The sequence below is a fragment of the Xiphophorus couchianus genome, chromosome 20 (genome assembly GCF_001444195.1).
Source record: "Xiphophorus couchianus chromosome 20, X_couchianus-1.0, whole genome shotgun sequence".
In the NCBI taxonomy this organism is placed as follows: Eukaryota; Metazoa; Chordata; class Actinopteri; order Cyprinodontiformes; family Poeciliidae; genus Xiphophorus; species Xiphophorus couchianus.
The window spans coordinates 12,442,187-12,467,045 of record NC_040247.1 but is presented as its reverse complement, the minus strand read 5'-3'; the positions used below and the strand labels follow the sequence as shown (position 1 = coordinate 12,467,045).

The 24,859-nt window shown below is 38.1% G+C and overlaps 3 protein-coding genes across 5 annotated transcripts; 1 reads left to right on the top strand and 2 right to left on the bottom strand.

Annotated features, from left to right (window-relative positions):
• Positions 1–2,865: 2,865 nt before the first annotated feature.
• errfi1a (ERBB receptor feedback inhibitor 1a) lies at positions 2,866–9,913 on the top strand. 2 transcript variants are annotated; one of them, XM_028003224.1, is made up of 4 exons: positions 2,866–3,054; positions 6,250–6,460; positions 6,620–6,696; positions 6,811–9,913. In XM_028003224.1, the coding sequence occupies exons 2-4, from the start codon at positions 6,306–6,308 to the stop codon at positions 7,845–7,847; spliced, it is 1,269 nt and encodes a 422-aa protein (XP_027859025.1). In that variant the 5' UTR covers positions 2,866–3,054; positions 6,250–6,305; the 3' UTR covers positions 7,848–9,913. The 2 variants fall into 2 exon arrangements, with proteins under 2 accessions (XP_027859025.1, XP_027859026.1); XM_028003225.1 differs by lacking the exon at positions 2,866–3,054 and having other exon boundaries at positions 6,415–6,529.
• A 4,747-nt stretch (positions 9,914–14,660) lies between these two features.
• LOC114135452 (uncharacterized) lies at positions 14,661–15,849 on the bottom strand. The gene is given in 8 exon segments (XM_075410482.1): positions 14,661–14,682; positions 14,802–14,893; positions 14,895–14,946; positions 15,048–15,128; positions 15,130–15,208; positions 15,295–15,494; positions 15,609–15,724; positions 15,820–15,849. Coding segments are annotated over 8 exon segments (672 nt in total).
• Positions 15,850–20,751: 4,902 nt separating this feature from the next.
• mrps16 (mitochondrial ribosomal protein S16) lies at positions 20,752–23,988 on the bottom strand. Of its 2 annotated transcripts, none has more exons than XM_028004098.1 (4): positions 23,813–23,988; positions 23,599–23,622; positions 22,773–23,039; positions 20,752–22,034 (listed from the first exon to the last, which is right to left on the bottom strand). In XM_028004098.1, the coding sequence occupies exons 2-4, from the start codon at positions 23,609–23,611 to the stop codon at positions 21,913–21,915; spliced, it is 402 nt and encodes a 133-aa protein (XP_027859899.1). In that variant the 5' UTR covers positions 23,612–23,622; positions 23,813–23,988; the 3' UTR covers positions 20,752–21,912. The 2 variants fall into 2 exon arrangements, with proteins under 2 accessions (XP_027859899.1, XP_027859901.1); XM_028004100.1 differs by having other exon boundaries at positions 23,837–23,985.
• Positions 23,989–24,859: the final 871 nt, after the last annotated feature.

The following is a 24,859-nucleotide window of genomic DNA, read 5'->3' as shown; positions in this document are numbered from 1 at the left end:
AGAAGGGAAAACAAAACGTTCTTTTTCATTCAAGCTTACCTGTAAAAAATCTTCACCACTATAATTGTTGTTATGCAACTGTAAGGCAGCTTCATTGATAAGTCTGCAAACAAATACAAACTGTACAAAACCCTGCAGCATAATGTGCTTGAAAATATGACGTGAGTGTTCTGATTTAATCTGTATACACAGAATCTGGGAACAGCTTTTTGCCCTCACCTGTGCTCCATCAAGTGAACTTTAGCAGGATTTACAGTGTAGTGCGTCACCTCACTGTAACACCAAACATTTTGCTCCTGTGTGAATATCAGGGTGAACTTTGGAAGCAGACTGAATATACACGTAATCTGATTACCTCAGCAAGCAGAGAAGATCAATGGTCTGATCTCCACAGAGAATAAATCATTTACAAAAATACTATGTTTTTTTGTGCTCTATGTGTGACTGACCTCCGCTCTTTTGTTTGAAGGATTGAGAGTGATCAGCATAAAGACAGGAATACAGTTTCATAGCCTTGCATATACTGGACTGTGACCCATGAAGGGCACTTTCTTTGTATTTTCACACCAGCTGACAGGAAATGAGCCAAAGGTGTTACTTCTTTGAGAAGAGCTCGTCTGACAAACACCAAGTATGAGTCATGAAGCAAAGAAACCAAAGAAAAGACAGACAATTTTTTTTTTCCTGAGAAGGGTATATCCTCTCTGACACAAGAGCTGCCATCTCAACTTCTCATCGGGACTGCCTCTGACTGCGGCGGCTTGTCTTACACCCTGACTTAGTTTTTTTCCTCTAATGACTACCTTTAAAAGGCACTTCCTGTGAGCAGTGACATCACAGTATGGTTCACAGGCAGGGAGGGGACTGGGGAAGTGAAGGGAGGAGAGATTACTTGGACATGAAACCTATTTATGTTTTTGGCGGCACATGGAAACCAGCTCACTTGGAGATTCACTGAGTAATTCAAAATAAAAAACAGCTTTATTACACTAACCATCCACTTTTTTTTTAATCTTTCTCCTACCCCAACCAGGCAACCTGAATCCTGTCATTGGTGCTCAAATACACTGCAGGTTCCACCTCTTTTCACTTCATTGGTCACAACTTGTCCGGAGGAATTCGAAAAATGTGGCTGAAATTATAAAAGGGGATTAGTGAGCGTCTGGTCCGTGCGAGGGCCAAACATGCAATGATAAGCCTTTTTGGGTTTGGAAGCAGGGGAAGCAAGCTGCAAAGAATTCCCAAACTCAGGAAGAGGAACAGTCTGTTCTTTCTCTTTCTGCACACGCACACCTGTGCTTTTCTGCCTCTATTGATTCCACTTGTTTGTAGCCATTGTGTCACTGTGTTTGCTTAGTGTGCATGTCACTGTTGGGTTTGTTTAGCCCAGTTAGATTACAGAGTTAATACAACACCACTTATGGCCTAGCAGGCCTAAGTGGCAGGAAATGCTAGGTGGGACAGACAGGGCATTTAAAATTGTGCATATTTTAAATTAATGAGACTGAACTCTCTCTGTGTTGCTGCATTCAGAGGTCGTCATGTCTGGTGAGCGGGAAACAGGCCTGGCTGAAAGAAAATACAGAGGGAGAAGGAGAAAAATAACTGCTTAGCTCAGTTAAGCTGTGCAGATAAAGGTGTTTCTTTCTGCCTGCAGTCTGTGTTATCTGGAGCCATCCCCATTATCACATCTGTCTGCTTGCAGACCTGTGCTCCTGCCTCTGCAGCCTCGTGCTCATGATTCTTTTTATTTAGGTAAAACAGAGCTTGTATGCAAGAAGGTTTGAGAGGTCTAATCCAGCACTGCCCAAACATTGCATAAGGAATTTAGGGGCACACTTGCCTTAGGGACTTCTTGCAATCACACCTTGTTGCTATCATTTGTCACAAACTCAAATCTGGGAGCACCCGACTCAAAAGTATTCTAGTTGCAAGCTTGCAATGGTTTAGTGTGAGTGTTTGTGACCAGAGCAGAAGGAAATATTAAAATGTGGCTCACTTGGTTCATCTCTAAAGTTGGACCTCTGACCCAGGAAGAAGACCCACCCAAAGTAAGTGAGTTCTGGTTGCAAGCCGGAAGATTTGTGGGATATGCTCATTTTTTCTGTGCTAACTACTAATAGCAACTCAAGCAGATAATGTATATCTTTTCCTTTTAAAAATTCAAACACTGACATGCTTATAAGGTACTATGTGCGCCTCTTGTTTAATAAGAAATCTGTCAGAAGTGCCAACTTTCACTATGTTTCACACGCGTGGATACTGAACTTGAGGCTGCTTTAGCTTTCTCAGTAGTAAATCCTACTTCAAGGAGGGTTTTTATCGTAGTTCCTGCTGGAGTCAAAATCAGACTTGCAAGTACAAAGGGAATGCATCATTTGTATCAAAATGAGACTGATTTCAAGTTAGATGTTTTTCTTCTAATGTGTTTTTAAACCTACCTTACCCATATTTAAGTGCTCTTCCGGTGAGCAGGAGGCCCTCACCAGTCACAAAGTTTGCATGTTCAACAGGCCGGTTCCGATCTAATCAGTTTGAGCATGCAACAGCCAGATTCTTCACAATAGCTATTGTTTTGAGATATAGTCTCTCAGTTTATTGCATGCAGGTAAAACCCACTAATAAAGAATTACCTTCTAACTAACTATGCCTCATTTATTGTGCGCCAACTAAATATCTAAGTGCACACCTAAATGTTACCCCATGCCTGGGTTCAAGGGCGATTCTTCAATCAATATGCAAGTGACGTGTAGCCAGATAATTCTGGTTAAAAAGAGGGACTGCGCCTTTAAGAGAGGGGAGAGGCGGAGCCTGCGTGTCTCTATGGTGTGGAGCTTATAAAACATTTCTCAATACAACACTGGAGGGATCTAGAAGTGTCACAGTGTAGTCGGAGCGCCGCCAACTTGCAGGCGTCTTGATCTGAATGCATTAGAAATCTGAAGACTTTACAAATTCAAGCTAAACCCAGAGAAAAGCAGCAGATCGTTATTTATAAGGACAAAAGGACTGTTTGTGGGCCAGTCAGCGAGGGAGATCAGAGGAGTTATTTAGGTGAGTCCATAATGTGATATTTAAATTTTTTGCTTAGGGTACACTTGATGCAGCTTCAGATCACACTTCTTTTATTATTACGATTGTTTGCTTTACTTTTCTTTTCCATCTATTTTTTTTATTTTTAATAAAATAAATAATCTAATCCAAATTGGAGTTTCTGATTACAGTTCTGACAGATGAGCTAGAAATTCTAAGCAGATTCATAATCATGTACAACAATTTAAAAACGAGTGAATAATCATATTAGTGTTGCTTAAATTGCGCGTTTAATTCAGGGGCTGCAATATCAATTCCTGACATATATCCCACCTACACATGAAAAGGTAATCATTCATTGTGTATCATCACTGTGCTTGCCAAATATCTGTCCTCTGTGTTGTGGCGTGACTCACTTGGCTGCTACAGGGCTTTTAACCATTATTATCTCAATCCGGTAAAGTGAGGGGGTGTGCGCGCTGTTTGCTTGCCGCACAGGTAGAGCGGGTATGGTTGCTCGGAAACTGCTGCAGGGATATCATGAGCGGGGTGTGAACCGCTGCTTTCAAGCTCTGACTCCGACTTCTACTACCAACTTTTAAAACCAGAGGGAAATAAACTAAATTGGCACCACCGTGTCAATTTATTATTATTACCCTTTTAAGCAAGAGTTTGTCCAACTCTACAACCATAAAAAGCCCACACTGTCTGGCCAGAAGGTCAGAATTAATTGACTGAAAGAATTTCTCTTGAGGAGACGGGGTACATCATTTGTTTAATCCTGTTGCCTGTAAATGCGCCTGTGGTTAGCTGCCAGAATGGACTGTCTTTGCACCTGTTGCAAGAGGAAGCGCAAGCCTCAGGGGCTTCATTATCGAGGATCATGTTGCTTCCCGTCTCCGCCGAACCGAATCGGCAGCCCAGGACATGAGGAGGTGGGAGAAGAGGAGGGGGGGCAGGCTGGGGCTCCTGCATGCCTTGTTGGGCAGTTTGGCTTGTCTCGATGGTCCTCGTGCTTCCTGTTGTTTCAGAGCTTTGTTTCTCAGCAGCTGTCAGGTCAGCACATAAATACATGGCTCAGGAGACCAGAAGCCGTCACAGCAAGCCTGCAGCATAAGCAAACCTTGCAACTGCTTTGCACCCAAACTTCCGGAAGGACAAGCCTTCAAAATGGCTTGTCCTTCCGCAAACTTGTTTTGCCAAGTTTGCCAAACAAACTTGGCAAAATCTTTACAACTTGAAAGTATGCTAACAGAGCCATAAATGGTGCAAATTAAATCTTTTTTTTTTTTTGCTGCGTGTTTGTGAGCTGCGGTCACTTGCATACAGAAACGAACAGGTTTTTCTGGCAGACACCCAGTTCTGGTTTTGTTTGAGTTTGGCCAATTTCAGTTTGTTTTACATTGTCAAAACAAATACAAATAAATACAACCATGAATTCAATGAACTAGGAAATTAAATAAGCTATAATCTTTCTCTATTTGACCTATTTACCATTGATCAGAGCTAATCAAATCAAAACTGACGATTCAGATCTCTAGTCGATTTAATGTTGCCTCTCTGTTCCTTAAACAGATAAACAACTTCCATATCTACAATTTACATTTTATTAAAGTTGCAGCTATAAACTATTTAGTAGCTCTTTAGACAGTTTGCATGTCATAAAATCAGTGGGGCCAATAGTTTGGTACAATTTCTACTGGTGAACATATTTATTTAGTGTTACAGAATTACAGTGTTATTAGCTGGCAATGCTAACAGTAAGTAGCACAGCTATAATTGACAAATTTTACTGATTCTCCAACTTGAGTCAACTTGCTCAAGTCATTTTCATATCTGAGTTTTAATACACCATAGTTATACTGTGGAAAACACCATAACTATATAGGAAGTATATCTGCTTCTTTTGTCCAGGCTGAGGTTGCATGCTCATTGTAGCTATTAGGAGGGACATAAACAAAAATTAGAACATTTTTTCATGGTTATTTGTGGACAAAACTTTAACCTATTTGCGATTCCTGTGGAAAATTCAACAAGAATTCTCCTTAAAGTCAGAATTGTAACAATCCAATATGGCTGTCAGGCATCGAAAACTCTACAAGTTGTAGGCGTAAACTATTTGTTTGGTTCTCTTGTGGTTATTATCCCATTAAGCAGGTGACAAAATAGTTAATCTCTCTCTGCATTAATTAATACTCATGCAACCAGATAAAATGAAGAGAAATGCAACATTATTGTCCTGCATCGCTGCTGGTAGGCAGATCTAAAGTGATTTAAACAAGAACCCACTCAAGCTCCAACATCCAAAGCAAATTTAAACTCAGCTTGGTTCTGATAGTCCCAAGTCAGATTCTGCTCAGGACCTCATACAACCTGACAGTGTTCGTCTGCTGCACAGGAGGTTCTGCTGTTCTTGTGAAAAATGGAAAAAAAAACTGGCTAAGTATGTCTTGATCTGGGATTTATCTATGATGACTTGCCAGATTTTTACAACAAACTATAAACTCTCCGCAGCAGTTTCCAAGCACAGCTCTGCTTAGACAGTGACACATGTAAATGTAAATTCAGTGTCACACAAAAGCCAGATCAAACTTTGCTCCCAGCGCTCACAGCTGACCCCAGAAATATCAATACGCTGCGAGGTTTCCACCCCTCTGAATATTGTATTCACTGTTTACTCAGGCCTGACACATACTTGTCGTGACACAAGCATTCAGGTCACTTGACATTCGGAGTTCTTGCAACATCCAGTCTATCTGCGGTAACAGGAGGAGCCCCTTATAGTTTCCTATTCAGGAGGAGCAGGATTGCGGCACTGGTGCGTGGCACAGTCGTGTTTTAAATCAACTAGAACCATTGTGAGGTGCAGAAAAGAAAATTGAAAGTTGGCTCTGGCTCTCTGGCTTGTGTATGCACAAACAGTCTAAAACATACAGATCGGACTTAAAATTGTTTCATTTGTATCTTAGTCGCTTTCGGAGTGAAGCTACAATACCTGAGATAAAGTATTTCCATGTTTATTCTTTTAAAAAACAGAACAATATTAAAATTGCGCCAGTTAAGCAACAAAGAGGAGAATATTTCCTAGAGAAGGATCTTGTCAGTCATGAACTGCTTGACGTTTTGTGTTGGGGTTTCCTCTCTGTCTTCTTTTGCTTTCAGTCTTCATTTCACCATCATCCTCCTCAAGTCTGCCTTTTGTGTGTGTTTTTTTAGACAGAGGAGAGAAGCAGGGGCAGCCGGCCCGGTGATCTGAGTGTTTCCTCGCTTTGATGCGATCCGACTGTGCCTGGAGCATGTCCACAGTGGGCCTGACTACCCAGGAGATCTCTCTTCCCATAGAAAACCCCTTCCTCCGGGGCAGCTACTGTCACAGCATGGCTGGATCCAAACCGTCCTGGAGCTACCACCAGGAACCCATACACAAGTAAGTGTTTGGGTCTCGAAGTTCATCAGGGCTTAGGCACGTGTGACACGTTGAGGAGAAGCAGTTCAGGTTCGTCTTAGAAGTGTTGTAAACAAAAAAAAATGATGCTTGTGTGATTTGACGTTCTGAAAATCTAAAATATATTGTTTTAATTTACAGTTTCTACTTTACAATGGACCGCCACATAGAATCGAGCTACCGAACTCAGCAGAAAGCGCCGCCCCAAAGCCATGAGAGTAAGTGTGTGTTGGATTATGTTTTTTTTTTTTTTTGAAAGATGGAGTTGTAACCTATCTTAAAGCCTTGTTTCACTGATTCAGTGATTGTTGTACTGTGGTTTTTATCAACAGAGCTGAAATACAGTCCCAAGTCTCAGAGTTTAGCTCAGAAGAAATCCCTACCCTCCCATCTGTCCCTGTCCCACGCCATGGAACCATCCACCCCGGGTCCTGCAGATGACATGCAGAGGCTTTCTGTCAACGAGAACAGTCCACCTGTAACGCCAGTTAGATGTTCAAAGCCCCTGCCACCCATCCCACCACAAACGGACATCTCCACTGAGCAGGCTATGGATCATGAGGTGGAATCTTTCACCAGTGAAGATGAAAGCTGCCGCCTTGTCTCCAATGATGAACGGTCTTCCAAATCTTCTCCTTTTCGATATGGACTCTCCCACAGAAGGAGCTTAAGAAATGTCGGGGAGATAAACTATGCTTATTACGATGGCCCTTTAAGGCCACATATCCAGCAGCACTCCCAACCCCAACCCCAACACCAGCACCATAACCATCACGCATATCATCAGCAGGAAGTGCGACAACAGCATGAACAGCAGCGACAGGAACCACCAGAGCATGCCAGTCCACGACCACAGGACAAAGCTCAAAGGAAGCTACGACGTTCTCACTCTGGCCCTGCGGGCTCTTTACACAAACCTTCATTTATGCGTCTCTGTCCAAAACGTTACACCAATGGTTCAGACAAACCAGAGGTGCCACCCCCAATCCCTCCTCGCATGGTCAAGACTACAGAATCGCGCCGCTGGTCAGCAGAGGTCTCCTCAGGGGCTTACAGCGACGATGATAAACCACCCAAGTTGCCCCCAAGGGACCATTTTCCCAGAAGCATCTCCCGCACTCCAAGTCCAAAGAGCCTCCTCCCCACATATGAAAAGGGAGTCATGCCCAAAACTCAGAGTTTTGCGCCGGACCCCAAGTACGTTAGCTGTCGGTCTTTTAATAGACAGAACAGTGAGGGCTCTGCATGCACCGTTCCTATCATTGTGAAAGGCGACAGCAACACTCATTACTACATTCTGTCTCAGCGGTCTTCGTTTGCAGATTCGTCCTGTGACTGCCACACCAAGAGGAAAGTAGATCTAGTTTAGTTTGAGAGGTTCTAGTGGAAGGAGGAGGACTGTACATGAGCAAAAAAATAAATAAAACAAACAAAAAAAACACTCGACAAAATAGTGAAACCAGACGCTAACAACAGTCAAACTGCTGCTTTTTACAGTTTTTTTTCTTAATACCCCACATATTTTTAACTCACAGGGTATGTGTGCACTGTATACAGTTACTGGTAATGTTGAACAGCTATCACAACTAAGATACTTCGTCGGACTAAGGATTGTGATCAACATTCAATTTTGTAGAGCTTATTTTTGATATGATTTTATTTCGTGACATTCATTACTGTACTGTTTGTTTGTTTTTTCATTGTCATTGACGATGTGGTACAATCAAAAGGGGCAAGCCGGCCTTGCACCCTATGTGCTCAGTGTTTTGTGTCTGGAATGGTGGGGATGTTTTTTTTTGTAATGCACATGGGGTTTTCTGTGATGCTGCTTTTGTATCTTACAAGGGACAAAAGGTCAGTAAATGTAAACCATGTAACACTTAATATATGAAGTCTAAACCCCATCCCAGTGAACTTTTTAATGAAATGAAGGATCCTAGATATCAGTGTGATGTTTTATCCCAACTTTGACGTGATGTAGTTCAAGTTCTACTCGTTCTGTGTTTTCCCCACATGGCACGTTGTTTCTGGTAGCTATGCTTGTTTCCAAAGGAATCTTTGGTGCAGCTTATATGGAGAACTTGTCTGTTGATGAAAGTATTTGTGTTTGCGTTTGTGCATGTGATTCACAATCGTTTAGTGGTGGACTTTCTGCAATATGTAGAGAATTGTCAACACAACCTGTTACTGTGTGCTGTTTCTTTTTTTTTGCACACATTCATTTATTTCCAGTCTGTGTCCAGGTTTGTCCAGGTTGCACAGTAATTGTGTTCATGCATCCTTACTGAAGTTTTCTCAAACTGTTAAAGGAAGCAATAGTTATTCTTGTTTGTGCTCAAAAGTTGAACTTTCCGAGGTCTCAGTCAGAAAGGGAACAGAAATGCCTCAAACCAATATCCAATATGGCTGTCGCACATCTAACACATAGTGGAAAGTGTGTTTATAAGCTATTTATTAGCACTTCTGATAGTGTGTGTTGTATTAAACCACTGACATACATACTTATTTTTATGAACATGTTCATTTTAGAGTTTGCTTAAGAAGGAAAGGAATATATTATTAGTTGTATTGTTCAATCCCACAAGCTTTTCCGATCTTTTGAATCCACTCAACACGTCATTCTCTAAATCTGACTTCCAAGTCAAACTGAGCTCAGCATTACTTTTGGTCACGTTCTGAAGAAAGTATTACGACATTTTTCAACTCATTCAATTTTTCCTTTAAATTGTCCAAAACGGTTTTAAAATATTAAAGTTTAGGCCCCCAGCTCAATATGTGACTTGACTTTTGACCTAATATTCATAAATAGATTTGAAATCAGGCAGATCTGCAATAAGGGATGTCAGTCCAACCAGTTAATACAGCGACGGTGCAGGATTCAACCTCCTGCCTGCCTGACACCGACTTTCCTGTTCTGCACACGCATTCCTTGCTTTACGTGATTGCAGTGGGTGTGGCCTGAAAGACTTTGGCTGCTGGCAGCCAGGAAAGACGTATGAGTTTTATTGTTGTAGATTATTCACCAAGCACCCGGATGTTGTGAAAATTGTAGCACATGTATTGAAGTAGCCCCTTCTGTATCAAACACGGTGTTCAGTTTTTGGGAAACATGACCTTTGAGGTCAGTCGGTCATTGAAGTCTACCCCCTCTATCCTCCTCTTCCTCACCAAACATAATGTTGCTTTTTGACCTAAATGTTTGAAATGTTTACATCACACACTATTTAATCTTAAGGTATTCGTATGTCTTATGAAAAATAATGAAACTAAATGAAGACTAGTGTATCAAGAAATAACTTCTCTGCTGTGGTTGAAACAAAATGCACTGGGAGAGTTCAGTATGCTTTGTACAGTATTTAACAATTCCATTTGTTATTATGAATAGCTGAGACTTTTAAAAGAAAGCCAAAATAAAATGACTTATTTATGAGCTTGCTTCAGTCTTGTTTCTTGAATCTGTCAGCGTGAACTCAGTTCCTTTCAGCTGTTTGGCCTGTTTTATCACCCACACGCCCTCATGCTGTGCCTTATTGTGACTGGCCTCCATCCAGAGAAAGAAGAGTGACAGGTGTAAAATCTTCCTCTTCCTGGTTAAACAGCAATTTCCTCCTTGCATGACTGCTCTCCTGTTCCCTGTCAACCAACTTTGCACACAAAGGTTTTTTTTATACATTTTAACAGTAATTATTATTTTTTATTCTTCTGTTGAGTCCAGGTGGCAAAAGTCAAATATCCCCTAAATAAACTGCAGACCAACTGCTGTCATGTTATACTCAGTTAAACCTTTCAGACATGCACAATAATTTGTGATTCTCTAGATTAGGTGTTTTTTAAAATTTATTTTTGCAACAAAGGGTGGCAGCTTGATCTACTCAGAACATGCCTTTTTACTTGGTTCACTCAGGCAAGCTTTAGCATTGAGAAAGGCAGATTGCTTGTTTTAAACATCTGTTGAACTGGAAGTTAATAAGCAAAGTTTGTGACAAGCATCTGAATACACAAAGTGGCATCATTATAGTAAGAAGGAAGTATTTTTTTTTTGTCGGCTTTATCTTTTGGTAGATATTTTTAAAACTTTGCCCACGGGATATTTTAAAGGTAAATCATTCAGCATGTCAATCTATTTCTGTCCTCTTTCTGTTTTCCTTATTTTATGCTCCAAAATTGGTCACGACTTCCTGTCTTTCCTTACTAAGCTGTTTTCAGAGTAATTAACTTCCTGTGAGTGAATTTATTTCAAGCTTAAGACTTTTATTCTGACCTCAAAGTTCTCGCTAATTGTTTGACTTGTGGAGCTTGTTCTTTGGATGACAACTATTATGATGAGTCCAGCCACAGATTCAGCTATTGTTACACTCCCTCTGCTGGCTGTCTTGAGCAAGGCATGCCTGTGTTTTCTGTGTTAAGAAAGATAATTACCTTAAGTTGGATCTAATAATTTTAAAGATTTAAAATTAACTAATTTCATTTATTCAATTAAAAATGTAAAATATATAGATTTCTTTAACAAAGCTGAATTTATTTCCAGCGTTTATTCTAATTTGGATTCTTATGGCTCACAGCACGCCAACCCTTATTCTGCTCTGCCCAGGTAAGACACTCCTGACATTGTCTCTATTTCAGGAGTGGCTTAACATGAGGATTACAACAGTTGCAGCCCATGTTTGTATGCGGCATCCATTTTTTAGTGCACCACACTTTTTTCTTCCACACAACCTTACATGAATATGTTTGGATTCAGTTCTTCGTAACTAATGTATCTAATAAGGACCATTTGGATATGATAGCTCTGATTATTTTAGTCATTCTGATTTTTTCGAAAAACCAATTTAGGGTTTCTTCGTAGCTCTAAGTCGACTGGATTCAAACCCTGGCCTGGACTCTGCAAAGTGGATTCTCTCTGGATTCTCCCTCAGTACTCCCCGAATCCAAATGGATAATAGGTTATTCAGCCATACTAAAACAGCCAATAAATCACAGTGTATACTTAAATCAGCATGTGTCTCTGTGTTGCCTGCATGAACAGGTGACCTGTCCAGGGTTTAACCCGCTTCTTGCCCAATGACGTCTGTACATAGATGTGACTCTAACTGACCCTACAAATATAAGAGGGTATGGGCAATAGATGGATGAAGCAGCTAAAAGCCATTAAAATGTTTTGAAGTTAAAACTAAAGCTGTTAATAATAAATGTATAGTACACGTAACGTGTAACACATTTCACTTTTCAAACTGAGTTGCTGCAAAAAAAAAAAAAAAAGCTTTTTGCATATAATTGAAATTTATCAATATTACTTATAAATGAAGTACATACAGAAACAATGATGTTCCAGCATTTCTCCCAGTTTATTTTGGGAATTTGATAATAAGCCAGGCAAATTGCATAAAAAAAGAAATAACAAAAAGCTAATTGATGAGAAATAATGACCTATAGGGAATTGAAATGTATGTGAAATAACCCTATATAGGCCTATATATATACATTTAATTCCCACAACAAAAAGAAGATAGTAGAGTCTGTTTACACTCTTGTAGGTAACATTTAACTTGTACCATGTGCATAACTCAGAAATCCAAATGAATACCTCTTATGTTTGCTTGTATCTTTCTTATCATTTGGTGTGGCAGGGAGACAGAGTGTTAAATATTTAACCCAACATGAAGTGCTGGTGGTTAAAATTTATTCAAGTCAGGGCGCCATATGAAAAAGACATATAAACTGAAGGTAAATAAATTAGTCAATATGTTTCCAGTGTTTGGACACTAGATAGAGACAAAGCTAATTTAAAGTTTTATAAACCAGAACTCTCTAGTCAAGCTTAAATGGGTCTTAGATAAAGTTCTGCTCAGTTTAGTTCAATTTACTTATTTATTTACTTTTAAAACGACAATAGATGATTTGGAAAATTTGCATGCAAAAACGTGAGATTATTGTCCAGGGGTTAATTTCCATATCTAGTCCCACTGACAGGTTGGTCTTAAAATACAAAATAATAAAAAACAAGAGAAAACAAGTCTGTAAAAAAGAAAACAAACAATGAAACTCGCCCCCTCAAAAACAAAAACATAATTTTCTGTGAATTTTCTGTGGATTTAAAATATAAATACAAATATATCAACCCCAGATCTTAAAACAGTAAAAATACATGTTCAGTGCAAGAAGCAGGTCTTTTAAAGATCTTTTCCAAAATAAGAGGACACATTTCTACTGGATACTGAATAGGTTATAGGGAAAATGCTATTATTAAATTTCTCTGGATGGCAGTACCTTCACCTCCAGTGCTACTAAGCCAGAGATATATTTGAACAGATTATGTCCCTGGGCTCAAGCATTGAACAGGGTATATTGGATTAAATCTGCCTCTAATTATCTAAATCATCATTTAAAAACTGTTCATTCTGACTCTTTATAAGACTACAGCAAAAGTGATCTCAGATCACCTGTCAAACTCTAAAACCGGTCATATCTTAAAGACCCAACAGCTCCATAACCTTCAATTTGAGCATTGGACTCACAGACTGCAGGCTTACCTCTGGATTAGAGATTATCTGAAAGAAGAATGGGAGCAGAGGATTTACTTATCAGGCTCCTCTCTTGTTGAACTGACTGCCAGCTACGGGTTCAGGAAGCGGACACGCTCTCTAGTTTTGGAACTGAGGTTTGCTGTGGTGAACTCAAACTATTCATTTAGTTATGAACCATGGCAGCTGACGTCACTGTCAGTAACTGCTTACAGCTTCATTCTTTTAGCATCTATTCATCCCTCAACACATCAACGCATTCTCGTTTTGCTGGAGGTTAAAAGAAAGGTACACCATGAAACAATTTAAAGCAAATAATGTAAAATAGAAGATTAAACAAATGGAGAGGATCACATGTATTATACGTGTAGGCTTAAAATAACGCTTGGACTCGAGAGAGAGTTCTCCTTCTTCATTTTTCCACACACTTTGCGCAGGGCACCAGGCCCAGAGTATATACTGTTGTGTCCAAAGTGTGGGCCATTTGTGACCCTAGAGGTGATTTTGTATGCTCCTAGTCCACAATACAAAAATGGCAACAACTTTTGTTTTTCCAGCTCAAGGATGATGCGGCAAAAAGAAAAAAAAAATCCATTAAAAAAAGATACAGACATCCATTTTTTGTTCACCCTTGTCCCTAATGGGGTCGGGAGGGTTGCTGGTGCCTATCTCCAGCTACGTTCCGGGCGAGAGGCGGGGTACACCCCGGACAGGTCGCCAGTCTGTCGCAGGGCAACACAGAGACATACAGGACAAACAACCATTCACACACTCACACCTAGGGAGAATTTAGAGAAACCAATTGACCTGACAGTCATGTTTTTGGACTGTGGGAGGAAGCCGGAGTACCCGGAGAGAACCCACGCATGCACAGGGAGAACATGCAAACTCCATGCAGAAAGACCCCGGCCGGGAATCGAACCTTCTTGCTGCAAGGCAACAGTGCTACCAACTACACTGTGCAGCCCAAGATACAGACATTTTAAAGTATTCTAAGTATGGAAAGTGCAACACAAAGTATTAATCTTTTATCAACCATATTTTTTACTTTAATTAAATTTGATAGTATTTAATTAACATCCAGTTATTGCAGTGACCAAGACTTCCAGTTTAATATTGCTCTTATCAATCAATATTAATTTCTGGATAAGTGGAAATTCCACATGTAAAGTTAAGTAAAAGAAATCCAAAGTGCTTCACATGTGAAAAAAATAGGAGACAATAAAATGCAAACACAAAAGTGATGAGCTAAGCAAGACCAAACATCAAACAAAAGACAACATAGCTCAAAATAACATCAAATAAAAGATGGAAAAGTACTAAAGAGTGCAGAGATGATTGAAGTATAAATTATAAAAGCATATCTAAAATCTTGTTTCTGAATAGAAAATCACAAATAGAAAGAACAATAAAAGTAAATTCACAAACAAATAACAAATTAAAAATAATGCAAATAGAATAAAAATCAACATAAATAAAAATAAAAATTTACAGATACTTTGAATGTAAATGACAGATTACTTAACATAAAATTAAAGGTATAAATTAGGATTTCATAATCTAAATTTGGAATTCATTATATTAATTAAATAAAATATTTAATTTTTGTTCAAAAACACCAATAGTCTTTTTTAATAAAAATCCTCTTCAAAAGATAGGAGTCAATTTACACAGTTCCTTTCCCTAAAAGAAATAATATTTAAATGGTTAACAACAAAAATTAATGTAGAAGTTGCCAGTTATATTATTGGGCTATGTTAAGCTGTATAAGTTTGGTTGATTATTGACAACTAATAACCCACCTGATGATAACAACGGTGATTATGATAATCAAAAGCAGGAGTGCCAAGGCCAGAGATCCAAACTGTTCTCCATAGAAACCAGAACCATCTGCAGAAAAACTCACATCTTGGACCATAGTACTGCTCTAAACTGGTCTGATAGCACCTGGGTTGAAAAATACATGAGAACACCAATAATAGTATGATAGCAAAATAGAGTTGAACTGTTTAATATTTAATAAGGCTAAATCAGATAATTTAGTTTACCTGCACATGAGACCTTCATCAATGTGATTAAAACAATCTCCATGTCGATTACAGTAATCAACATTTGTTTTACAAGGTCCACTGCCATGCACCATTGATAATTTCAGCAGTGTAGTTGGCAAACTGGAAGCAGCTGATGAAATGCTTCAGATTTGTAATGTCTGGTTGATGAAAAATGACCAATAATTTAGATAGAACATAGTCATGGAATTAATATTTACTGAAAATTTGTTGAGATAAAACCTACTTGTAATCAAAGGTGTTGGCAGGCTTAGTCCACTAAACAACACTTGACTCCCAAAAACCTGAGAGATATTATAGAGGTTCATGGTGTCATTTAAGATGTCAGTCAGCACACGATCAAGCTGATTGTTGAGAAACTGTATCTGAGTTTCATTGTTTTGATAGTTGTACAGCACCACGCTCTCTGAGACAACGCTTCCCCTTCTGTTGCAAAATAAACATAAAGTATTTATGAAAGACAAAATTCTTGCATTTAAATGTAAAAACTATCAAATGTTCATTACATATTAGTAAGGAATTTTTTTTAGAAAAACATACGTTCATTTTATAACTTCTACAGCCTTGTAGGCTCCTGGGACAGCTTTTTTGGAAAGTGCTTCCAACTGAAAGATATTGGTGTTGTTGAAAGCATCTTTGCTGTTGGTGTTTCTTGGCTAATCAATGATGTTGATTGTGATAACTGTGTTAAAGAATGAGTAAAATGTAATGTAGTAGTGGACTTCACTCCACTCTAGCAATAGATGCAGACTTGGTGGTAGAAGGTGTCTCTGTTGCACATGTGTCGGGAGAACTCAAGAGTTCAGAGCTAGTTGTAGTTGAAGATGTTTGAGAAATGTGGGAGGTGAAAAGAAGAGGTGCTTGGGTTGGAAGTCAGGAAATCCTCCGTACTTGGGGACAGCATTGTGGATGTCGAAGTTAACTAATTTGTGATGAGGTTGACTGGGTTGTCTGTACGTTTCCAGTATGTGGGAATGTGGCAGTAAATGTAGACATTGTTTCTGTTGGGGAAGACAGTGGTGTACTTGTTGCCTTAATTGTTGGTGGAGCTATACTTGATTTGGTTGTTTCAGAGTGCTCAGCTGGGGTTGTCATAGTAAAGTAAGTGGTGGCTGATGATGCTGTTAGACCCTCGTTGGTTGTTGTAGTTAGTCCGTTTGTGATGGGCGAGATTGTCAACTCTATAGGAAGTGTTGTACTGGTGGACTGCACTGCAGTGATCGATGTTGAATCAGTAAAGTCTGTGATAGGTATCTTTGTTGTAGATGTTTCGGGACTAAATAGTTGATTAGGTAAAGTAAAGATAGAATAACATGTTTCTTCCCAGGTCAATATTTTCCAAGCTGTAGTTAAAACAGACATTATACTTTTACCAAATTTTTATCACAAGTCAATACTGCTTAGGAGCAAAGAACCCATGTGATACAAATATAATGTTTTAAAGTTAATCTCTGGAATGCATTAACAGGAGTAGATTAAGTAAACGTTTTAGTGTAGATATATTCTCAATGTCCCACATCAAAATACTTGACAAAAATTGAGTTCTGGCCATTTCAACCCTTCACACTTTCATTCTTTTACGCTGTCAGGAGTTTCGTTCTCATCTTCTTCAGCCCTGAACCTCCCAGCCACAACAAAATGTTTCCACACAAACTACGAATTAATTCAAATCTTCCAGGGAAAGTATTGCAGTAGTTTCTACAGCTAAGGATTAAGAGTATTTTTTCTATGTTCTACTCATCGTCCTATAAGGACATGTTGTTACCTGAGCCCAATAAATAACATTAACAACAAGAGATCACTGAGAAGTTACAATACATCAGAGTCTAAAATCTCTCATATCAGAACCAAAATAAAGAGAAAAAGTGTGGGATCCAAACTTTTTAATTCAATGGGCTCTTTGCACCTCAGCTTCCGCGTTCGGGGAAAAGCGGCTCAATCTTTTCCGATCTATTGAAAAAGGCTCTTTACACTCAGTATTTGCAGGGCTTGTCCAAGGTAACAATTAATGATGAACATCGATCCGAAGCCCCGACAATAAGCTGGAGAAAGGTTTTAACATGTTCGCCTCGTTATACACAGATACGAAGGTGAGTTTTACTTTCTTTAAACTTTGTGGCTAACATTAGCTTTAGCTTATGCTAGACATTTTTGTTGTAAAAACGTGCTATTTAAGTATCTAAACATGTTTCATCATTCATTAACGGACAATGTTTTTACCTTATGTTGAAGTATATTATGTGGTTTAGTGTCGTTAGTGTCAGAGACCAAGTAACGGGGATTTTACGGTTCAGGCTTTTTGCTTCTGAAGCCTGAGGAACAACAAGCCCAGAGCTTAACATTAGCTCTGGTGTCGGAGTTCTAGTTCAGCTGACTGTTCAGGTTAAGAGTTGTTGCTTTTAGAAAAATATGGCCGTGTTCCTTAAGGTCTCCGTGTTATTTTGCTTTATTAGTTTTGCATGGTTCTTGTGAAGCAGGACGGTGTTCACAGCGGTTTGTACAGGCAGATCAGTAGCTCGGCTGTCTGGCTCTGGTCTGCTCTCTCGTTCCCATAAACTCTTTCAGGCTGAATACAGAAGTGATTCCATGGAAATAACACAGGAGGCTCCTTTGCCTTCTGCTTTAGGTTGAAGAAGCTGATCCGGAGTGAAGTGAAGGCTGCAAACTTTGCTGTGCGGCGTTAGCTTTAACTGTCTTCTTAATTCAGGACCGCTTGGAAATCCATGAAAACTTAAAAGCCCATTATATTAGGAAGACAGCAATGTTCACAGTATTGTTTTATTTGCGTCTGAAATAAGACTTTGTCTTTTCTAGCTGTCATGGTAACCCAAAGCGGAAAAAAGAGAGCCGCTTTTGCGCATGTGGTTGTGACGTCAGCGCAGCAGTTGCAAAGAGCCCATTGTTTGAGTACCATTTCTGAAAATACTTGACTGCACCAAAATTAATGTCATATAGCAGATGGACTAAGGAAATGGGTACAAAACAAAAATATACTGTATATACATCTGTTAATGTATTTTGGTCCCAATCTGAAAGCTCTGGTCACACTGTTCTCTCACCTATACAATACTATGTGTTTTGTCAGTTTTTATTTGGTCCCCCATGTGTTTATTTTACCCTTTTGTTCCCTTTTAGAAGTACAGTATATCAGTAAGCATCATTTTCAAAATTATGGTATTATAAGTTCTTGGACCTAAAAAACTAACAGCTTTTTCTTTGAGTGTAAATTTAATCTCTGCATTCCTTACACTCTGATAATATACACTAAGTACAGTTTTTTGTGTACGATAAAGAGAGTAGTAAATAATCTCTTCTACTTCATTCTGTCTTCTTCCATTCTGGGCCCCTTATTAGTATGCATGTGTGTGTGTGTGTGTGTGTGTGTGCGCGTGTGTGTGTGTGTGTATACATGTGAAAGTTTTTTTTAACATGCCCCTGCTGCTAGTGCTCTAGCACCTAGACTTGTTTGCGACCATGTAGTTATATATTCTGTTACATATTCACTCTTGAGGGGATTATGCTCATTTTCTCACTCTCCATTTCAGCTGCAACTTGGGGGCAGATAGGTCCAATCCCATTTACATGCAAATGTTGAGGTTCTTTTGCTCGCTGGGTTTTTCTAAAGGGGGATCCTTCCTACAGAATTTGACTTGAATGTCTCCAGAAACTTCCACTTTGATTTTAATATCATCTTTGATAGCAGGCAACAGCTCAAGATTTCAGAGTTGTCACCAGGCCAGTGTACCAATGGGTCCAGCTGATAGGAGCCCCTTTATATAACATCAAAAAGGATGGATGGATGAAAAGCTACAAGGTGCAAGATGAAAGAATTATTATTATTTTTTTGCGATGCTGCATCATCATGGACATATTGACAATTGAGTTCTGGCCATTTCAACCCTTCACACTTTCATTCTTTTAAAGGTATTGCAGTAGTTTCTACAACTAAAGATTATAAGTAATTTCCTATGTTCTACTCACTCATAGTTCTCTGTAAGGACGCGTTGCTGCACGAGCCCAATAAATAACATTGAACAGCAAAAGATCACTGAGAAGTTACAGTGCTTTCATCACAGTCTATAATCTATCATGTCAGCAACAAGAATCAGAACCAAATAGAAAAAGCGTGGAATCCAAACTTTCTAATTCAATGGTTTGAGTATTTTACAGCCATTTAACTCCACCATTTACGAAAATACTTGACTACACCAAAATTAATGTCATATAGCAGATGGAAATGGGTACAAAACGAAAGGAGGATGGGATGAAATGGCTATATTAGTACAGAATAGGTTTACAAATAGGAAAAGAGGCCAACTGACACAGAGCCAGAGGTGATGTTTGCTCTGCCAACTGTATTACTATTTTCTGAAAAGATCAGGATTTCTGGTTACTTTGTTGGGTACTATCAATTATCTGCTGTCCATGTTGCTCTCTGCATGGTGTGAGAGCAACATTCCCGTAAATCTGTATGTATGAGTCACTAAATGGAGAGGAACCTCAATTTGGATTTTGGCCTCTGAGGGACTCCGTAGATAAAAAGAAACAAATTATTTGTAACGTTCTGTAACCTCTGTGTGCTGCTGCCTGTCTTGGCCAGGATTCTCTTGCAAAAGAGATTTTTATCTAGGTGGGATTGAAATAAAATAAAATAAAAATAAAAATTGTGTAAACAGGTTAAGACCACAGCAGCCAGTATTTGTATCTTCATCTTTGTAGATTATGTCTGTAATCTGTGCAGTGTCGATTTCTACTAATTTGGATGTTATTGCATAGCTGTTCTTGGAAACTAATAGCTAGTGTTGGTTTGAAACTTTTATGCTGAATTTGTGTAAAAATGATAACCAAAACAGGTAGAAAATAAAATAAGATTTTAAAATATTGAAACAAAGATTAACCTTATGATGCATACATTTTCTTTCTCTCAAATATATAAATTTAATTTATTTATTTTTACAATTGTTTCGTTCTTTAATTTCAATACAGAAACAAGTGGGAAGGTTTTATGACTTTTATTGAAATAATATTTTACTAAACATATTACAGTTGCATAATTCAGCATCTGCTCCATAAATAGCTTATTGGACATGATCACAGTCAGTGTAACAAATTATATCAATAGCAACAAAAAGAAACAAGCTGTGACAAGGTGAAGATGGTCTTTTGACTGAGGTCTGAAGAGGTTTTGTAAAGTCATCTACACCTCTGTTTGCTGTTTAGGAAATCATTGCTAAAATGTCGCAGCAGAAAGTCTCCCTTTCTCTCTAAGCTGTGTCATTATTGTAATAACGTTCAACAATTACCATTATTTCAAAACTATTAAAGCTGTAACTTCATTATGGAGACTCAAAGGGACTTTTGTCACACATGTTCTAAAGGAAGTCATGAAATTACGAATATACTGAGATTCCTAAACCTGACAGTCGGCCATTAACTCCCAGTTATGCCAGTTTATCAGCAGCTTCTTCTCTTATGACGAACTGGTTCCTGGTAAACGTTGGGTTAATTTTAGTTGGTTGAACAGTAAGTTTCAAGGAGGGTTTATAAGGTTTAACTAAAGGCAACCTTTAAAAACCTCCTCATAAATTTATGAATTATAAACCAAGACACATTTTACCACCAATGAAGAATGTAAGACTCAAATTATTGAATGTCCACAACTTCTCTAAACCTGTTTTTTCCCCCTAATTTTAGCTTTTCCTATAACTATAACTTCTTATGAAAGAAAAGGATGAAAGCAAGGCTCACCTAAAGCAAAACACAAGCACAATCTTACTGATGGCATTTAAGTCTTACCCTACTGTTCGCTCCAGATGTTTCTTTGTATAACCAGAAACTGATTTTGTTTTTCTCTAGAGGACCTTCAGGAAAGTTATGGGTTTATTTTTTTAATGCAACATTGTTTAATGTCTTATCCCTGCTCACATAAATATGGATAACTATATGGAGGCCCTACTTCTTCACTCTACTCTTTCACTTTACAAGCTAAAATCTTCAGCATTGCAATAATGAGATATTACTTTATTCAGAGAATACCAATGAACTAAAAAAGAAAACACCCAGTTAAAACTGTCTTATTTGAATTAGCTCTACAAGCTATAAAAGCATGCAGAGTTCAATTTTCTTTACGTTTCCAAGTTTTGGCTTTGTTCTTAATTTTTAAATAAATACATTGTAATGAATTAGGTTTCTGCTCAGTAGAAGGCAAAATTTACCTTCTACTCATTTATTTAGTCTTTGCCAGAAGCAATTTAAGTTAAACCTTTTGTGTAAACATTTAAAGTTCATAGCAGGTGAATCAACATTTTACTGTGACTGTAAACTGACTTCAGCAGCCACTTCTGTCCGTGATCTCAATCTAGTTTAATGTTGTCTCGACTCTCAGAAAAATAGTGAAGGGAGGAGTTTTTATTCTTAAAAATATTTAGTGATCCTTAAAAGGATTTTGTGTGTTTGCCATCAACCCCATCTACAAACACAAACTCCTTGCAACTTTACTTCGTTGACATGGCTCCAATATATAAACCAAAAGACATAATATGAGACAAAGGGATTTTGAGTGAATTTCAAAAGGGGCAAAAAGTTTTTAATAAAAACATGTATAGCCTTGCAGTTATGACACATTTTTTAATAATAAAAAAAATAACCAAAAGATACAGCCTTTGTCAATCTACGATCAACTCAGAGCTGTTGATTTTTTCCCCCCAACATTATGAGTTGTTCACATTTTTGAAGAAGTTTGTTCATCAAGACATTAGATCAGTTGTTTTGAGCAGTCCACCAAGAAAGAGAAAAATGTGTTTTTATAAGTTTTCTTTCAAACAGCAGCTTCCCTTTGATCCAATCACACGTCAGCCTGTTTCTCCTCCTCTGTTCCTGTGGCAGTTTCTGCCAGCTTCGCCTGAGCTCTTCGACGCTCTGCCTCCGTTACCGTCATGGGATGGAGGGGGAAAAACCCAGACAACCCTGATGATGTAAGAAAGAAAAGTTGTTTTTAAAGTTCAGAAGCAGATACAGCCTGGCTCATTCACAGTGCCTTGCAAAAATATTAAGGCTACTAAACTTTCTATGGATTTACTCGTGTTCCAGATAAAACCACAAGGTATTTTAGGGGTGTTTCATGAATTAGACCAACCTTAAAGTAGCGAAAGGGAAATTATACATTGCTTTACTTTATTTTACAAATAAAAATCACTAAAGTATGGAGTACATTTGTATTTGGCAGTAACGCCAAGAAACTCTAATTCTTGGTTCATGTCCGTCAGTATGAATTAACATTTAACATGTCAAAAAATTTGTCATGAGGAGGAATAAAAAACACTTATAAGTTGCATAACCAGCCAAAGTATGAAAAGTATGATTTATAGTCATGAAAATACGGTACTTAGTTTTATCCACTGATAGTTTCAGGAACTGTGTTTCTTCAACAAACCTTTGAATCAAAGAACATTATCAAGGTGCTTCAGGTAATGTTGAATGCACATAAATATTTAAGAGGTAAATATGAAAGAAATTTTAAAAAAACTCAGAAGAAAATAAAGTAAAGAACTTCACAGCAGTTTCTAAGGTGCAGGTGCTGATGAAAAGTTACGTAAGGACCTCCTTGATTAAACAATTCCTCATGAATTAACTGAATTGCCCAACAACAAAATTGTGTAATCTTGTCACAGGCTACAATTCGTGTCAAAGAAAGTCAGCACACACCTAGAAGTTTGGCCACCGGTTTGGAAGTGTGAGCACCGCAGCCGATCCAGTACTTGATCCGGTCGAAGTTGAAACTAACAAGTTTCTCGTTGTAGATGTTAGGGAGCGGGTCGAAGCTGCCCAGCTGCTCGATGTATTTACCATCCCTTGACCTCTTGTTGTAAGCCGCCACGATGCGATAAAAGGGTCGGTTGGCTTGTTTGTGGCCTGCGAGGGCGAGCCGGATGACGACGTAGCCGGCGTGGTAGTTCTTCAAAAGGAGGGACGCTGCATGAGGACATCAGGACAAAAAGGACCATCAGAGGAAAACATGATTCTTCTTCTTCTTCTTAAATTAACTCATTGCATGAGTGAGATATGGCAAACTTCTGTTGATAAAAATTAACTTTCATACAAACAAATTATAGTTTACGTTCTATTTAAAATAATTTTTTGTAGAAAATTTATTTGGATCAGTGTAAATTAAATAATGCACATATTTTTTTTTCTTTCTTTTTTGCCAACAGCTACAACTTCTGACGGCAAATATCCTCCAACTAGATGATGAAAAACTGCTTTTTCTGTCTTACTGAATGTTAGTTTCTTATATTAATGATGAATTCCCAGAGTTATTTTAGGAATTTATTTGATAAGGAGATTCCTAAAGCTGTAAGGTTGAAATGTAGTACTCATTTTATCTACAATTATGTAAATATGATGACAGGTACCTGACGAAAAACTAGCAAAGGTCAAAATAAAGACTATGTTTTCGGTGGTTTATATTTTTTGCAGAGTACCTTCGTAACTGTCTTCTATATCAAAAAAGGAAATTAAATTTTATACTCACATAAATGCACCATGATGAAACACCCTGCAGAAAATAAGACACGCTTAAACTGACATAAATGTTGAGATTACTACAATAGTATGTAGTTTCCTCCACTAAACTCGGCTTAAGCTGAAAGAAAACTGTATAAATGTCATTGCATTGTAAATAGCAAAACTGCGGTCCAGTCGATGCTAAGCTATTTTTAAGTGTAAGATAAAGAAATGAGAAAAACCTCTCAGGACGGAGAATGACGCACAGATGATAGTCACAGCCTTCTCCTTTCGATGTTTCGCTCCACTGTTGATCGACCTGCAAATATTACCAAAATGTTTTCTTTCTCACAAGAGAGTGTGACATTCGTCAGGGCGCAGCCATGTTTAAGCCGGATGTTACGCAGCAGCGTCGTTGTTCCCTATTCTGGACGCCAGATGGCGCCATGGGACCGTTGACCACTGAAAGCGTCAACTTTGTAGATAGATGTAGAAATTCAAGATTTTGTAACGTCGCTGCTCATTTTTCTAAACTTCACGTTTCTCTGTGATATTCATGAGAGTTTTCTTTTTTTTTCCTTCCAATTTTAGTTAAAGAAAAAAAACTAAATAAATATGTATTTAAAAGAAGGAGAATGATGAATTTTGGAAGTGGAAATTCTAACAGCTGAAACAAGAATTTAAAAAATAGGAAATATTTTTTGATAATAACAAAAACCTACTACAATACTATTCAAATTTTCACATTAAGATATGGGCCAAACATTTGATGATTTCCCCAGGAATAGATAAATTGAAAGTTATTTGTTACAAACATAATTTTGTAAGCTTTGGGCTATTGTAAAATCTGCAGGTACATAGTTTTTGCTAATTTTGTAGAAGACAAACTTAATTTATATGTGTTTTATTTGTAATGCAGTGCCCTCAAAGTTACTGATGACAAACTTCTACAATCTGTAAAAACATATACATATAGGTAGAAGATCAAATATATATATATGAACTCAATAACTTTTAGCTATATCCTATCACAAATAATGTGATATACATATTTTATTAATGTCAAAATGACCAATAATGTTACTGTTGCTGTTTTAACTTCATCTAGAGACATTAAGGTTTTTTCAGTTTAAGAATAATTACTGTTTAGTTTAAATTATATATCTAATAACATTAGCGTCTAAGGAACAACTGTATTCTAATAAAATCACATAATTTCATTGTTACATAACAGTTTGTCGTGTCTGTAGTTGAACAGTACATTGAGTTTGAAATGCCAACTCCTGGAG